At 46.9% G+C, this 16,673-nt stretch overlaps 1 protein-coding gene across 4 annotated transcripts in view; it reads right to left on the bottom strand.

The window, feature by feature from the left end:
• Positions 1–16,673, bottom strand: part of CACNB1 (calcium voltage-gated channel auxiliary subunit beta 1) — a 211,189-nt gene that overhangs the window by 62,563 nt on the left and 131,953 nt on the right. For all 4 annotated transcript variants that reach the window (XM_082271857.1, XM_082271859.1, XM_082271860.1 and 1 more), the window contains 2 exons: positions 2,501–2,637; positions 2,294–2,367 (listed from right to left, as the gene is read on the bottom strand). In XM_082271857.1, coding sequence (XP_082127983.1) covers positions 2,294–2,367; positions 2,501–2,637 — 211 coding nt within the window. The remainder of the gene's footprint in view (positions 1–2,293; positions 2,368–2,500; positions 2,638–16,673) is intronic.

The following is a 16,673-nucleotide window of genomic DNA, read 5'->3' as shown; positions in this document are numbered from 1 at the left end:
ATCTATGGGGAGCTGCACCAGATTTTGCACTTAGTTTCAGTAAATCAACCCAAATGCACATTTAGGTTTCATTTACACCTCCTCAAACATTAAAAAAAAATGTATGTATATAGTCTAGTCAGCAGTGTCTTCAACTTTTAGCTGTAAGTATTACCACATACATTTGTAGATACTAAATACTGATTAGTTAGGTAGGATATGCTTCTACAAATAGGCAAGTTTGCATAAGGCACGTTTGTGCTTATGGAATAAGGAGGAGGAAGTGCTGGGCATGCCAGATATCTCAGCAAAACCAATAAAGCTTTTTTAAGGACTTCAAAGATTATGAAAGTTTATCATCACTGGGTATGCCACATTTAGTACTTTATAACAGATGATAAAACCAAGTAGCAAACAGGATAGGAATTAAGAAAGGAGCAGTGCCACCAGCTAAAAATGTTAAGCAGAAAAAAAAAAAAATGTTTTTTACATGTGTTTTGAAAACATGGATGCAACTCTTACGAGATACAATAAAAGAGGAGTACGGGGTATTTAGTATGTAAAAGAAAAAACCTGATACTTACCTAGGTGATCCAATGCTGCATCTGTCCCCCACTGCCTCTGCACTGGGAACTGAGCGATCAAACACGGCTGATCACTCAGTTCTCCCCTCTGCTTTGCCCCTCCAGCGCTCACTGGAATGCTAGGATGGGGAGGGGAAGGAGGAGCTGGCTCAGGCTCTCAGTGGCAGGCTGACCCAGCTGCCGCTCTAGGCATCTGGGTGGATCCTGACTATGAAGTTGGGATCTTTCCCCAGCCTGAATCCAGCGCTCACTGGAATTATGGGATGGGGAAGGAGCAGCTGGCTTAGGCTCTCAGTGATGTAGCAAGTTAGGGTCTTTCCCCAGCCTGAATCCAGCGCTCACTGGAATTATGGGATGGGGAAGGAGCAGCTGGCTTAGGCTCTCAGTGACTTAGCTGAAAGGCAGAGCCAGCTGCTGGTCCAGGCATTTGGGTGGATCTCAACTGTAAAGTTGGGATTTTTCCCCAGCCTGGACAGGCTGATGCCCCGTACACACGCGTCGAAAATTGGCAGGGAATTTTCGACCAACGTCCGATCTGCGGATTTTCAGCTTGTTAGTATGATGCTTCCGACAACCAACTCCGACTTTTCGGCTGAAAAAAATCTGGTGTGCAGGCTATAAAATTTTTGTTGGTCTTCAACACAACGTCCAATTTTCATGCAGTCAGTACAGATTTTGACAGGGAAAAATCTGATGAGCAAGTCTGGGCATGCTCAGTGAAGAAAAAACACAAAGAAAACAAACCAACACATGACATCACTTCTGAAGTAGAATTTTGTTGGCCGAGAAAATTTGTGTGCAGTCTAGGCACATTCCAACCAACAAAACACAACTTGGACAAAAGTCAGACGATCGGTCGGCCGATAATCGTTGCGTGTGTACGAGGCTTGAGTGACATCAGCCGACAGCCAAATGAACTGAAGTGCTGTGATCCATAGAAGTAGGGCCAAATAAGTTTTGGCCATACTTCTCCTTTAACCTTAATGACAGCAGTGATTAAAGGATTTAAATATACATAGATTTGATCTGAGATCACTCAAAAACTGGTATCAATTAACTCATAAAATTAATGATGGGGTATACAGTATATAAAAGAAAAAACCTTATACTTACCTAGGTGATCCAATGCTGCATCTGTTCCCTGCTGCTTCTGCACTGGGAAATGAGCGATCAAACACCACTGATTATTCAGTTCTCTGATTTGCTCTGCCCCTCCAGCGCTCACTGGAATGCTGGGATGGGGAGGGGAAGGAGAAGCTGGCTCAGGCTCTCAGTGGCACAGTTAAGAGGCTGACCCAGCTGCTGCTCTAGGCATCTGTGTGGATCCCGACTATATAAAGTTGGGATATTTCCCCAGCCTGAACCTGCTGAGTGATGTCAGCTGACAGCTGAACAAACTACACTGCAGTGATCCATAGGAAAATAAGGGCCAAAAAAGCTCTGGATATACTTTTCCTTTAACCTTAATGATGACCCCAGTGATCGGAGGATTTATATATACTTTGATTTGATCTGGGATCACTCAAAAACTGGTATCAATTCATTCATAAAAGTAATCACATTTTTGGGCATCCCCTCGATTTTGCAGTTAAACCGGACTTCAGTTTGCAATTGCTCTGATGCCCACTTTGTGTTTTATACATGTAAAGAACAGTTAGCAAGAAATAAGAGTTAGATAGCATATAATGTTCTACCTATAAACAGTAGGAGGACAGGACTGGATTTCTCACCTGTAGCTGGTGGTGTTGGTCTCCGTGTACCACTGACTACATCACCTAAACTACTGGAGTTTCCAAGGGATTTACTGCAAGGGAAGATAAGTGGATGAGGAAATAGTAAGATAGAAAAGGAGAACACAGTAGAGACAGGAAACTTGTGTGACTGACAGAGAGATGGGAATAAAGTCACATGAATGACCGAGGCTGTACTGCAGTCACCTGGTACTAAGCCGGCTCTGTCGCATCTTCTGTTCCTGCAACATTCGCATGTGTTCCAACTTCACAGGGCTTGGTATGAAGCCCACCTCACAGCCCTCCCGAACTGCTCGTCCAATCCACCAATCGTTGTTATATTTCTAGAAATGTACAAAAAAAGAGCATTTTAAAGAAATACCCTAGGAGTATCCTGTGCGAACTTGACTCATATCATATAGACTTTTTGAGATGATAATGCATATATTATGGTGGAACAACGAAGTAACCAGCTAAGATACAGGCTAGAGCTATCCTGCCAGTAGACGTTCTGGGGCACATGACCCAATTCAGTGTACAAAGAACTTTCATAACTGCATACATATTGCAAACTATACATACAGTACCTTGTTAACCTCCTGAGGAAGTGGCACATTTTTTTACCCCTACTGCGCATTTTGAAGATTCTTGGAAATGCTTCTCTAAATCTGGAAAATGTGATACTTCTTGGGGATGAAAAAAATCCAGGTTGTAGGTTTACAAATTTGGCCCTCCTCTATGTTCTGTGCGGCTTTCCATGGGGGCACTTGTGCATGGTCGCTACCAAACCCCACTGATCTGTCCATTGACACAGACAGCAGGACTCGGCCCCACCCCCTGCTCCCTCTTCAATGGCTCCCAGTGCCCCAGCAAAGGCAGTGAGACCCGGAAGTGAAGGGAGAGAAAACAGAGCTGGATTGAATGAGGGCTCAGGCAAGTAAAAATGCATTAAGGAAAAAAATGTTTAGGCTTTAGAACCGCTTTAAGAATTTGATATACCAGTATTGTGTATTGGTACCTAAAAAGTTCCCAATGAGTGTACTGTTGTATTTTAAAGAAGAAAGGATAGTGAGTTGATAGGAACTGATTTTTATGCAAATCTGTAAAGAAAAGCGCACGCAACCTCGGGCAATAACGCTATAATAAAGGACAACACCACAGTACATTGGAATTGCACTCACACTTTTCCTTTAAGACAATCGCTTTACAGCATTCCAACAGGAGCTACTCGCTCCTCCCGTCCCTCCAGATGGTGACTCTGCGGTGTTCTCATCCGCGGCTGCCACCGCTGTATCCCCGCTCTCCTTCACTTCCTGTGTTGCCTGGTCACCGGATGCCGGTTCTAGTGCGCCTGCGCACTATACCAACGTAATCTACGGCGCCTCAGGAGAGCCTCAGCCAAAGCCGGAGCCACAAGTTGTACGGAGCTGCGAGGTGGAAGATTTAAGACACGGGTGCACTGCCTCTGCTGTTACTACGGACAACGCGTTTCGGAGGCGGAGCCTCCTTCCTCAGGTCCCTGATTTTTATGCAGCTATTTTATAAAAACAGTCAACAAAGAGTTATGGGGGCTTCAAAATGGAACTTTGCCCTCTCCCGTTTTTTTTTTTTCCAGAGAGGGGGTAGCTATTTCTGGTAGATACCCGCTCCCATTTCTGCTGAACTCTTCTAGGCAAGCCAAGCAGAAGTTCACCCCCTCCGCCAGCAATCTCCTGGGATGCGTCACAGGTCCCAGGAGACTGCGGGACCATTGAGAAAGCACAGTGCATAGAGGTGCACTAGTAATCATTAAAAAATTGTGATCTCAATTCAACCCCCCCTCACAATCTTAATCTGGCAATTCCATAATTCAGTGCAGAGGCATTGTCTGTTCAGAAAAGAAAAAAAAATAGCAGCCGGGAAATATATATCAACATTGCTCGACAAAGAGAGAAATAGAAACATTGTATCATTTGGTTCTTTTAGATCAAAGGCATGAACTTAAGTCTGTAAATGAGGGCAGTTTAACCACTTAACCAATTGCCGACCAGCCACCGCAGATATACGGTGGCAGGTTCCCGCGAATAGCCATACCTGTACGGTGGTTCGCGATCCTGGAGGTGCCCGCGCACCTGCCCATTCACCCGCGGTGAAGCTGGTCAGCAGGGCCGGCGGCCGCGATTGCTGCCGGACACCCGCGATCGCTCCCCGCAAAGAGAGAACGGCGATCTGCTGTTGTAAACACAGCAGACCGTTGGTCTCTCAGCAATCAACAAAGAGCCCCTGTGTTCCTCCTATTTAGGAACACAGGTCTCTGTGTTGATTCCATAAGCCCACCCCCCCAACAGTTATAAAACACCCCCTAGGCTCACATTTAACCCTTTGATCGCCCCTGGGTTAACCCCTTCCCTGCCAGCGTCATTAGTACAGTAACAGTACATATTTTTAGCACTGATTACTGTAGTAATGTCACTGGTCCCCCCAAAAGTGTCAAAAAGGTCAGCTAGGTGTCTGATCTGTCCGCCGCAATGTCGCAGTCCCGCTAAAAATTTCTGATTGTCACCATTACTAGTAAAAAATAAATAAAAATGACATAAATCTTTCCCCTAGCTTTTAGAGGCGATAACTTTTGCGCAAACCAATCAAAATACACTTATTGGGATTTTTTTTACCATAAATATGTAGCGAAATACAAATTGGCCTAAAATGATGAAAAAAATTTGATTTTTAATTTTTTTTTGTTGGGAATGTTATATAGCAGAAAGTGAACAATATAATTTTTTTTTTTTTTCAGAATTGTTGCATTTTTTTTGTTTAAAGCGCAAAAAATAAAAATCGCACAGGTGATCAAATACCATCAAAAGAAAGCTCTATTTGTGGGAAAAAAAAAGGACATCAATTTCATATGGGTACAGCGTCGCACGACCGCGCAATTGTCAGTTAAAATAACGCAGTGCCGAATCGCAAAAAATGGCCTGGTTTATTTAGGGGGAAAAACCTTCCGGTCCAGAAGTAGTTAAAGACTAAGCCTTTTTCTGACATTTGTTGCTTACAAGTTAAAATCAGGATTTTTTGCTAGAAAATTACTTAGAACCCCCAAACATTCTATATATTTTTGTAGCAGTGTCCCTAGAAAATAAAATGGTGGTCGTTGAAATATTTTATGATACACAGTATTGGCGCAGCGGTCTTTCAAACACATTTTTTTTTTTGGAAAAAATACACTTCAATGATTTAAAAAAAAAAAAACTAAACAGTAAAGTTAGCCCAATTATCTTGTATAATGTAAAAGATGATGTTACGCCGAGAATCGTGATTTTTATTCTAAGCAAAAAAATTGTGATTCTCATTTTATCCAGAATTGTGTGCTCCATCGCATGCACAGTGAAAAACAAGCCAGGAAGTTCCCACATCCAAGATGGAGGCACTGGGACCTGAAGACGAGTGAAGAAGCAGCCTGGATGAGGACAAATAGCTCTGTGTGGGGTAAATACTTTATAGGAGGGGAATTGAATTGGAAGCCATTCAGAGAACTTTGTAAAAGGTACACTGACTGACCTTTTAATGGATAATGAGCAAGAGTTTGTTTTGCAAGCCTTTAGGATAATAGCATAGTAGCCCAATTGGGTTACTTGTAAGGTTACACCTGTTTACTGCGGCAACCTTGCTGAGGGCAAATGGTTATGATCTGAATCCCATTTACTGAAAAACTGATTTACAAACCAAGAGATAACCCATATAAGTTTGAAAGAGTGTAGGGGAACTGGCTGGTTGTACCTGGCCTGGCTCCAGTAGACTTATGGCACTTTTCCACTGCAAGTACCGGCTCGGCTCCACTCGGCCGTGCTTGGCTCGGTTTGGTTTTCCACTGCATGGTACCGCATGGTATGGTGTTGGAACGGTTCTAAGTGACCAATCAGTGGCTAGTAGTGACAAACAGTCAAGGCTGCATGCAAAGGATTGTGGGATATGGTACCGGTACGGCCCTCTTGGAACCACAACCAAAGTGGTACTGTTTAAGTGAGCCGTACCGTTCGGTTCCATGTAGTGGAAAAGCGCGGCCGTACCGAACCGTTCCAACACCGTACCATGGGGTACCATGCAGTGGAAAAGCGCAAAAGCGAGCCGAACCGTTCGGTTCCATGCAGTGGAAAAGTGCCAATACTTATGGATAGACTCTTACTGTAAGGTCCAAGGCTATCAAAAGTACTGACTGGCTTTTTTGGGTTACAGCTAAGCTTCGGGGCACAAAGGAAGCTGGGACAAAGTCCTATTTAATGCTACTGTTCATGAGGTTTTAGTTCACCTGAGGCAAAATCGTTACCGCTATACTTGTCAATGTCAGGATTATGTTATGTGACCATTCGTTGACATTGCATTTCCTTCAGCAAATGGTTTGTGGGCTTTCTTGTGCATCATCTTCAGAAGAGGCTTCCTTCTGGTACGACAGCCATGCAGACCAATTTGATGCAGTGTGCGGCGTATGGTCTGAGCAATGACAGACTGACCCCCCATCCCTTCAACCTCTGCAGCAATGCTGTCAGCACTCATACATCTATTTCCCAAAGACAACCTCTGGATATGACGCTGAACACCTGCACTCAACTTCTTTGGTTGACCATGGCAAGGCCTGTTCTGAGTGGAACCTGTCCTGTTAAACCACTGTATGGTCTTGGCCACCGTGCTGCAGCTCAGTTTCAGGGTCTTGGTAATCTTTATGTAGAGCACCAATTCTTTTTTTCAGATCCTCAGAGTTCTTTGCCATGAGGTGCCAATGTTGAACTTCCAGTGACCAGTATGAGAGAGTGTGAGCGATAACACCAAATTGAATGCACCTGCTCCATATTCACACCCGAGACTTTGTAACACTAACGAGTCACATGACGCGGGGAAGGGAAAATGGCCAATTGGACTCAATTTGGGCATTGTCACTTATTGGTGTACTCACTTTTATTGCCAGTGGTTTAGACATTATTGGCTGTGTGTTGAGTTATTTTGAGTGGACAGTAAATTTACACTGTTATACAAGCTGCACACTCACTACTTTACATTGTAGCAAAGTGTCATTTCTTCAGTGTTGTCACATGAAAAGATAGAATAAAATATTTACAAAAATGTGAGAGGTGTACTCACTTTTGTGAGATACTGTATGTATGAATGTGAGTTAGGGACCTTAGATTGTAAGCTCCTTGAGGTTAGGGACTGATGTGAATGAACAATGTATATGTAAAGCGCTGCGTAAATTGATGGCGCTATATAAGTACCTGAAATAAATCAGCTGCTGCAGCTGTCAGGTCAACAAAAATTTTCCAACATTCCCATTCAAAAGAAGTCAATCGTTAGATCAACTTCTGTTGAGCAGGAAAGGCCCTGGTTCAAAATTCGGCCAGTCTTTGCTGAATAGGACGAATTTCGATCCATCTATGGCCAGCTTAAAATTAGAGTGTTACACTGAAGAGGATTTTCTTACTGGTAAAGATAGTAGTTGGCATCTCTTAGGCTCGGTTCACACTGCCGCGACTTGGGATCAGACTTGTGAGACCCCATATTGCGTGACATGTAAAATCCCATTTTAGTTAATGACAGCTGTCTTAACCACTTTACCGCTGAGTACTGGAATAGTACTGCGGCAAAGTGGCACGATCCCGTCTGACGACGTAGACCTACGTCGCCAGACTCCTCCCCTGTAGGCGGCGCTCGCGCGCCGCCGGAGGCGCGCTCCCGCTGTTTTCATTCACAGCGGGAGTCGGGCCAGGGGAGGAGCAGCGGCGATCGCCGCTGCTCTGCCCCGATCGTCGGGGATCTAGTGTGGAGATCTCCTCAGTGACAGGGAGTGACAGATCGGAGTGTTCAGCATAGCTGGACATCCGATCTGTCCATGACTCACACAGTCACCTCCCCCCACACGTCAGTAAGCACCAGGCATACATTAACCCCTCCCTCTCCAATAAAATTAACCCCTTCCCTGCCAGTGTCATTTTACAGTAACAGTGCATATTTATAGCACTGATTACTGCAGTAATGTCACTGGTACCCCCAAAAGTGTCAAAAATGTCAGTCAAGGGTCCAATCTGTCCGCCGCAATGTCGCAGTCCCGCAAAAAAAAAAAAAAAAAAAAAAAAAAAAAAATCGCAGATCGCCGCCATTACTCGTTTAAAAAAAAAACACCAAAAATGACAGAAATCTTTCCCTTTGTTAGTAAACGCAATAACTTTTGCGCAAACCAATCAAAATACGCTTATTGCGATTTTTTTTACCAAACATATGTAGCAGAAAACAAATTGGCCAAAAATTTTAAAAAAAATTGGTTACATCTTTTTTGGGGGGAATTTCATATAAAAAAATGTTAAAAATATTGTTATTTTTTCAAAATAAACGCTCTTTTTTTGTTTATAGCGCAAAAAGTAAAAATCGCACAGGTGATCAAATACCACTAAAAGAAAGCTCTGTTTGTGGGAAAAAAAGGACGTCAATTTCGTTTGGGTACGGCGTCGCACGACCGCGCAATTGTCAGTTAAAGTCGCACAGCGCCGAATCGCAAAAAGTGGCCCAGACGTAAGACAGCAAAATGCTCTAGTGGTAAAGTGGTTAATTAGCACTACTAAAGTCCCTCTGACTTCAGAAAAAGTTCCTGTACTACTTCAAGGCAACTTCTATTCCACTTGTGCCCATAGAATTTAATGGAAGTCGCCTCCATGTTAGATCCCCTGCTTTATTAAGGTGTTTTGGATCTCACATTACAGGAAGATTACCCAGGCATACCCTGAAGTTGCTTCAAAGTTGCGTCAAAGTTGTTTCAAGTCACATCAAGTCGCACTCAAGTCACCTGGCAAAGTCGCACTGTAAGCCGCACGGCTTTCAAGGTCGCGGGAACGTAAACTGAGCCTTAGTGTCTGCTCTCAGACAGGAGGTTTACTTTCAAAAGTGTAATATTGACTAAGGTTCACGTGAAAGGTAGAATCTTTGGGGCTGTCCTCCTAGCTTCACTATCTAACAAGTCACTGACCTCGACCAAGCAATCAGTCAGCAAAAAAATCTGAATGGTGCATGTTTGCTCCAGGTCAGCGATTCGCTAAGTCGTTAAGCCGTGTTTAGGATGAGTTGATAAGAGGAGTCAGCGCAAAAAATAGCCCATCGGTAGTTCAATTGGTAGAGGCGCCTGAAATGGTTATTTAAAAGGATAGACTTGGGTCGCCTGCTTTAGTAAATAATCCATTTACTTTATTTTACCAAATAAAATGTATTTTGGGGCTTTAAACTGCCACTTCCTCAGTTTAAGGTGATACAGTTTGTGTCTGTGTGTAAATAGTTGTCATAGGGTAGAATAAGGTATTTAACATAACTCAAAAGCACAATCAGAAAACTAAAAGCAATCAAATATGCGAGAGAGAGAGAGACGTGTGCAAATAATAAAATAAAAGGAGCGGTTAGTTTCTAATATATCAAACTGATCATAGATAGCATAAGACTGATATAAAAATAATATAATAAATGTAGTAGCAAAACAGTTATTTTATCACAGAGTTATTTTAACACAATTTTATGCCATTTCTGATATGTATGATATTTTGGAGACCTTCTTACAGATATAATATATGATTTATACAGTCAGGTCCATAAATATTGGGACATGGACACAATTATAATAATTTTGGCTCTATACACCACCACAATGGATTTGAAATGAAACAAACAAGATGTGCTTTAACTGCAGACTTTCAGCTTTAATTTGAGGGTATTTACATCCAAATCAGGTGAACGGTGTTGGAATTAAAACAGTTTGTATATGTGCCTCCCACTTTTTAAGGGACCAAAAGTAATGGGACAGAATAACAATCATAAATCAAACTTTCACTTTTTAATACTTGGTTGCAAATCCTTTGCAGTCAATTACAGCCTGAAGTCTGGAACGCATAGACATCACCAGACGCTGGGTTTCATCCCTGGTGATGCTCTGCCAGGCCTCTACTGCAACTGTCTTCAGTTCCTGCTTGTTCTTGGGGCATTTTCCCTTCAGTTTTGTCTTCAGCAAGTGAAATGCATGCTCAATCAGATTCAGGTCAGGTGGTTGACTTGGCCATTGTGTAACATTCCACTTCTTTCCCTTAAAAAACTCTTTGGTTGCTTTCGCAGTATGCTTCCAGTCATTATCCATCTGCACTATGAAGCGCCGTCCAATGAGTTCTGAAGCATTTGGCTGAATATGAGCAGATAATATTGCCCGAAACACTTCAGAATTCATCCTGATGCTTTTGTCAGCAGTCACATCATCAATAAATACAACAGAACCTGCGAAATAATGAAACCTGCATTACTTGAACGGGCGTGGCCTAGAAATTCAAATGACGGCCGCTGGATTTCACTACTAGCGCTCAAATAGATGCTAACCTCAGTGGTCTATGCAACAAACCACTGGCAACAAAAGTGAGTACACCCCTAAATAAAATGTCCAAATTGGGCCCAATTAGCCATTTTCCCTCCCGATGTCATGTGACTCGTTAGTGTTACAAGGTCTCAGGTATGAATGGGGAGCAGGTGTGTTAAATTTGGTGTTATCGCTTGTCACGGAACCATGAACCAGACGTACAACAACAGTGAAAATAAGAAAGCTTTATTGAAAAACAAGCTATAAAGCAAAAGTCCAAACGGATGGCGAAACCGATGCAGAGTCTTTGCGAAGCCAGGGGACAGGAACCAGCAGGGTAGTCAGACGAAGCCAGGATCAGGAACCAGCAGGGTAGTCAGACGAAGCCAGGATCAGGAACCAGCAGGGTAGTCAGACGAAGCCAGGAACAGGAACCAGAAGTAGCAGCAGTCTTAGTAGCATGTGAACACAGGAGGACCAAGCAGGGAACTGAAGCCACAGACCTCCTATATATATGAGCTAGGTATCCAGCTCCTCCCAGTGGGAAGGAGGAGCCGCAGGGTGGGAGGCTACAAGAAACCCAGAAACCAAGATGGCCGCCAGCACATGTCAAACGAAGGAGAACAGCAAGAAGGTAAGACCATGACAGTACCTCCCCCTCAAGGGCCCCTCCTCCGCGGAGTAAAGAACGGTTTCTGAGGGAAGCGTGCGTGGAAGGCTCGGAGCAAGGCAGGAGCATGGACATCTGCGGAGGGAACCCAGGAACGCTCCTCTGGACCATAACCACGCCAATGAACCAAAAACTGCACCCGACCGCGGACCAGGCGTGAGTCCAGGATATTGCTCACCTCATACTCCTCACGATTGCCCACTCGGACCGGACGAGGCCAAGGAACCGAGGAAGTGAAACGATTACACACCAGAGGCTTCAACAGGGAGACATGAAACACGTTGGAGATCCGCATGCCAGGAGGAAGCGCAAGGGCATAGGCTACCGGGTTTACCCTGCGAAGCACTCGGAAGGGACCAACAAAGCGAGGCGCCAGCTTGGGAGTGGGCACTCGAAGGTTGAGGTTGCGGGTGGACAACCATACACGGTCTCCGGCCTGGTAGGAAGGAGCAGGCGCTCGTCTGCGATCAGCCTGGAGTCTCTGGCGCTGCGCAGAGACCTCAAGGGACTTCTGGATCTGTACCCAAGAAGCACGTAGGACGGAAAGGTGATCCTCCACAGCCGGAATATCCTGGGGAGAGAATACCTCCGGTAACACGGCAGGTTGGAACCCATAGTTGGCCATGAAGGGAGACGTCCCAGAGGAAGAGTTCACCGCCGTGTTCCTGGCAAACTCAGCCCAAGGCAGGAGGTCAACCCAATTGTCTTGGTGATCGGAGACATAGCAACGAAGGAATTGCTCCAAGGCCTGATTGGAACGTTCTGCGGCCCCATTGGACTGAGGGTGGTAGGCCGAGGAGAAGGAGAGATGAATCCCCAACTGGGAGCAAAAGGCGCGCCAGAACCTGGACACAAACTGACTCCCCCGATCCGACACAATCTCCTTGGGCAAACCGTGCAACCGGAAGACCTCCCTGGCAAAAATCGTGGCCAACTCCTGTGCAGAGGGTAACTTCTTGAGAGGAACACAGTGACACATTTTGGAAAACCGATCCACAATCATGAGAATGACCGTATGGCCTCGGGATGCAGGGAGGTCCACAATGAAATCCATCCCCAGGTGTGACCATGGGCGCTCCCCGGTGGCTAAGGGTTGCAGAAGGCCCAACGGAAGGTGCCGAGGGGACTTACTCTGGGCACAAACGGAGCATGCCGCTACATATGCGGCGATGTCGGAACGTAGGGAAGGCCACCAGAACAGACGTGAAACAGCCCAGGACAGCTGATTCTTTCCAGGATGCCCCGCGGTCTTGGAGTTATGGTAGGTTCGCAACAACCGAGTGCGCAACTCCTCAAGCACAAAACATCTGCCGTTGGGTCTCCCAGAGGGAGCACCAGATTGAGCCGCCAAAATCTGCTCACCCAGGGGAGAGGTCAGGCTGGTGCGAATGGCAGCCAGGATCTGATTCGGAGGTATGACCGAAGTCGGAATCGACTCCTCCCTGGACAGGACGGAGTACTGCCGTGATAAGGCATCAGCCCTGATGTTCTTGGAACCGGGTAGGTAGGAGACCACGTAATTAAAACGTGACAAGAACAGAGCCCATCTGGCCTGACGTGGTGTCAATCTCTTGGCCTCAGAGAGGTAGGTCAGATTCTTGTGGTCCGTCAGGATGAGGACCGGAACCACCGAACCCTCGAACAAGTGCCTCCATTCTTTGAGAGCCTGCACGATGGCCAATAACTCCCTGTCACCAATCTGGTAGTTGCACTCCGCGGAAGACAGTTTCCGGGAGTAAAACCCACAAGGAAGCAGAGGACCCTCTGGTGTTCTACGCTGAGACAGAAGGGCGCCTACTCCCGTCTCAGACGCGTCCACCTCGAGGACAAAAGGGCAACCCAGGGTTGGGATGCGACAGAATCGGAGCCGACACAAAGGCGGACTTTAGAGCCTCAAAAGCTCGGATGGCCTCGGGCGGCCAGACCTGGGAATTAATGCCCTTCCTGGTCAGATCCGTGAGAGGCTTGGCTAGCATGGAAAAGTCCCTGATGAACTTCCGATAATAATTGGCGAAGCCCAAAAAGCGCTGCAGGGAGCGAAGACCACTGGGCTGGGGCCACTGTAAGACAGCCGAAACCTTCTCAGGATCCATGGAGAACCCCTCAGCGGAAATGATGTAACCTAAGAAGGTTACCTGGGATCGGTGAAATTCGCATTTCTCAAGCTTACCGAACAGCTTGTTCTCTCGTAACCGTTGCAACACTCGTTTGACATCCAGAATGTGGGTCTCCATGGACTCAGAATATACCAAGATGTCATCCAGGTAGACCATCACACACTGCTGCAACAGGTCACGGAAAACATCGTTGATGAATTCCTGAAAGACTGCGGGCGCATTGCACAGCCCAAAGGGCATAGCCAAGGATTCATAATGACCGGTCCTGGTGTTAAACGCGGTCTTCCACTCATCGCCCGCCTTGATCCTTACGAGGTTATATGCCGCCCTCAGGTCGAGTTTGGTAAAGACCGTGGCCCCTTTAAGGCGATCGAACAGCTCGGAAATCAAGGGTATCGGGTAAGCGTTCTTGATCGTGATGCGATTGAGACCCCTGTAATCGATGCAAGGCCTCAACTCACCGCCCTTCTTTTTCACAAAGAAAAATCCAGCAACTGCCGGGGACGAGGATTTGCGAATGTGTCCACGTGAAAGCGCCTCCCTCACGTACTCCTCCATGGCCTCATTCTCCGCTACCGACAGTGGATAGACTTTGCCACGAGGAGGAACGGCACCAGATTGTAACTCGATGGCACAATCGTATGGGCGGTGCGGAGGTAGGGCAACCGCGCGCACCTTATCGAATACATCCCGGTACTCCTCGTATTCAGGGGGCAACAGAGAGTCCGAGGAAGTACACAGCAACTTGACAGGCCCATGGATGCAACTAGCCCCACACTGCGGTGACCACGAGAGGATCTCGGCCGATCTCCAATCGAAAATCGGATTATGCTCCTGGAGCCAGGGGTACCCCAAGACCACCGAGTAGTGTGGAGACGAAATAACCTGGAAGCAGACCGACTCTCTGTGGACGGCACCAATGGCTAACCCCACTGGAAGGGTCTCATGAGTCACGTGTGGCGGCAGAAGGGGTCTGCCGTCTATCGCCTCAAGAGCCAGAGGAGAACCTCGAGCCTGCAGAGGAATGGAATTGGCGGCAGCGAACGCACTATCAATGAACAAACCACCAGCACCAGAGTCCACCAACGCCTGGGTCGTCACCGAGCCCCCGACCCAGGAAAGGACAACAGTGATCAGTGGTTTGTCAACACGGGAAATCGGGGACGAGGAGACTCCACCCAAGATCTGCCCCGACAGGATCTCAGGTGCGAGCGTTTCCCTGGACGGTTCGGACATGCCAACCGAAAATGCCCACCGAGACCACAGTACATGCATCGGCCCTCGCGTCTCCGGAGTACCCTCTCCCCCTCGGACAGGCGAGCAAACCCCAGCTGCATGGGTTCACCCCCAGACAAGTCATCCCCAGGAGGCGTGGGAGGAGAGGGAGGCACGGGTGGGACAACAAAGGTAGGCGACAATCTGTTAGGAGGCCTCCGCAGACTCTCCTTAAAGGAAGGTCTCTCCCTGAGTCTGGTGTCAATCAAAATCAGGAAAGAAATAAGAGACTCGAGCTCCACTGGTAGGTCCTTAGCTGCAACTTCATCCTTCAAGGCATCCGAGAGACCATGAGAGAAAGCAGCGACCAGAGCCTCATTATTCCAGCCCACCTCTGCTGCCAGGGTACGAAACTCAATGGCGTATTCAGCTACGGATCGTGAACCCTGTCTGATGGACATAAGGAGCTTTGCAGCAGAGGCAGCACGAGCCGGCACATCGAATACCTTCCGAAGAGAAGCAACAAAACCGGAAAACTCGGCAACCACCGGATTGTTGTTCTCCCATAAAGGGCTTGCCCAGGCCAAGGCCTTGTCCGAGAGCAGCGAGATTAAGAAGCCCACCTTTGATCTCTCAGTAGGAAAGGCATGTGGCAGCAACTCGAAATAAATGCCCACCTGGTTAAGGAAACCTCGGCACTGAGTTGGCTCTCCCCCAAAGCGCTGTGGAAGGGGGGCAGAACCGGACATACCCCGAAACACCGCAGGCGCAACAACAGGTGTCGGGGTAGACTCTGGCGCAACAACCGGAGCGGCAGTAGGAGCGGACCCAGGAGCGACAACCGACCCATCGGCAACGGGAGCGAAATGAACCGTGCGTTCAAGCAGGGTTTGCAACGCCACGGCGAACCGACCCAACAGGTGATCCTGCTGATCAAGTCTGGCAACCAGCGTGGGTAGCGAGGATGGCCCTGTACCGTCAGAATTCATGGCTTGGTCCTAATGTCACGGAACCATGAACCAGACGTACAACAACAGATAAGTGAAAATAAGAAAGCTTTATTGAAAAACAAGCTATAAAGCAAAAGTCCAAACGGATGGCGAAACCGATGCAGAGTCTTTGCGAAGCCAGGGGACAGGAACCAGCAGGGTAGTCAGACGAAGCCAGGATCAGGAACCAGCAGGGTAGTCAGACGAAGCCAGGATCAGGAACCAGCAGGGTAGTCAGACGAAGCCAGGAACAGGAACCAGAAGTAGCAGCAGTCTTAGTAGCATGTGAACACAGGAGGACCAAGCAGGGAACTGAAGCCACAGACCTCCTATATATATGAGCTAGGTATCCAGCTCCTCCCAGTGGGAAGGAGGAGCCGCAGGGTGGGAGGCTACAAGAAACCCAGAAACCAAGATGGCCGCCAGCACATGTCAAACGAAGGAGAACAGCAAGAAGGTAAGACCATGACGCTCTCACTCTCTCATACCGATCACTGGAAGTTCAACATGGCACCTCATACCAAAAACCTCTCTGAGGATCTGAAAAAAAGAATTGTTGCTCTACATAAAGATGGCCTAGGCTATAATATCCTGTCTGCGGTGACATCCTTTGGCTCTGAGGAAGGGAGTTCGCCCTCTAAACGCGTCAGCCAGCCACAGTGGTTTCTTATGTGGTACACAGCATGCCATCCAGCATTGCGTAGTACCCTGGCAACCTTGGAGACCCTATGTTGAACATGTTGTTATGTGCGATATTCACATCTGGTTTGTAAATATAATGCTTCGTTTTTTTGGGGGTTTTTTTAGTTGTTTTTTTTAGTGGTGATGCACTAGGTCGGTGCGCCTCTTTCTTTTCTTTTTTTGTTGTCTTTCAGTTGTTTTCAGACACCCTTGGTCCTGAGGGGGCGGCAAGACCATTAGTCATATCCATCTAAGCCCATTGGAAGTGTTCCTCTTTTTTTCCCCACCATTGTTTTTTCACTAGAGAGCAGGAGGTTTGTTTTGCATCTTGCGGTGAGAGTGTCATGGTCTGGGGCTGCATGAG

The sequence above is a fragment of the Pelophylax lessonae genome (genome assembly GCF_965119305.1).
Source record: "Pelophylax lessonae genome assembly, chromosome: 11".
Classification (NCBI taxonomy): Eukaryota; Metazoa; Chordata; class Amphibia; order Anura; family Ranidae; genus Pelophylax; species Pelophylax lessonae.
Note: the sequence above shows the minus strand (reverse complement) of the source record. Positions and strands in the feature narration are given on the sequence as shown.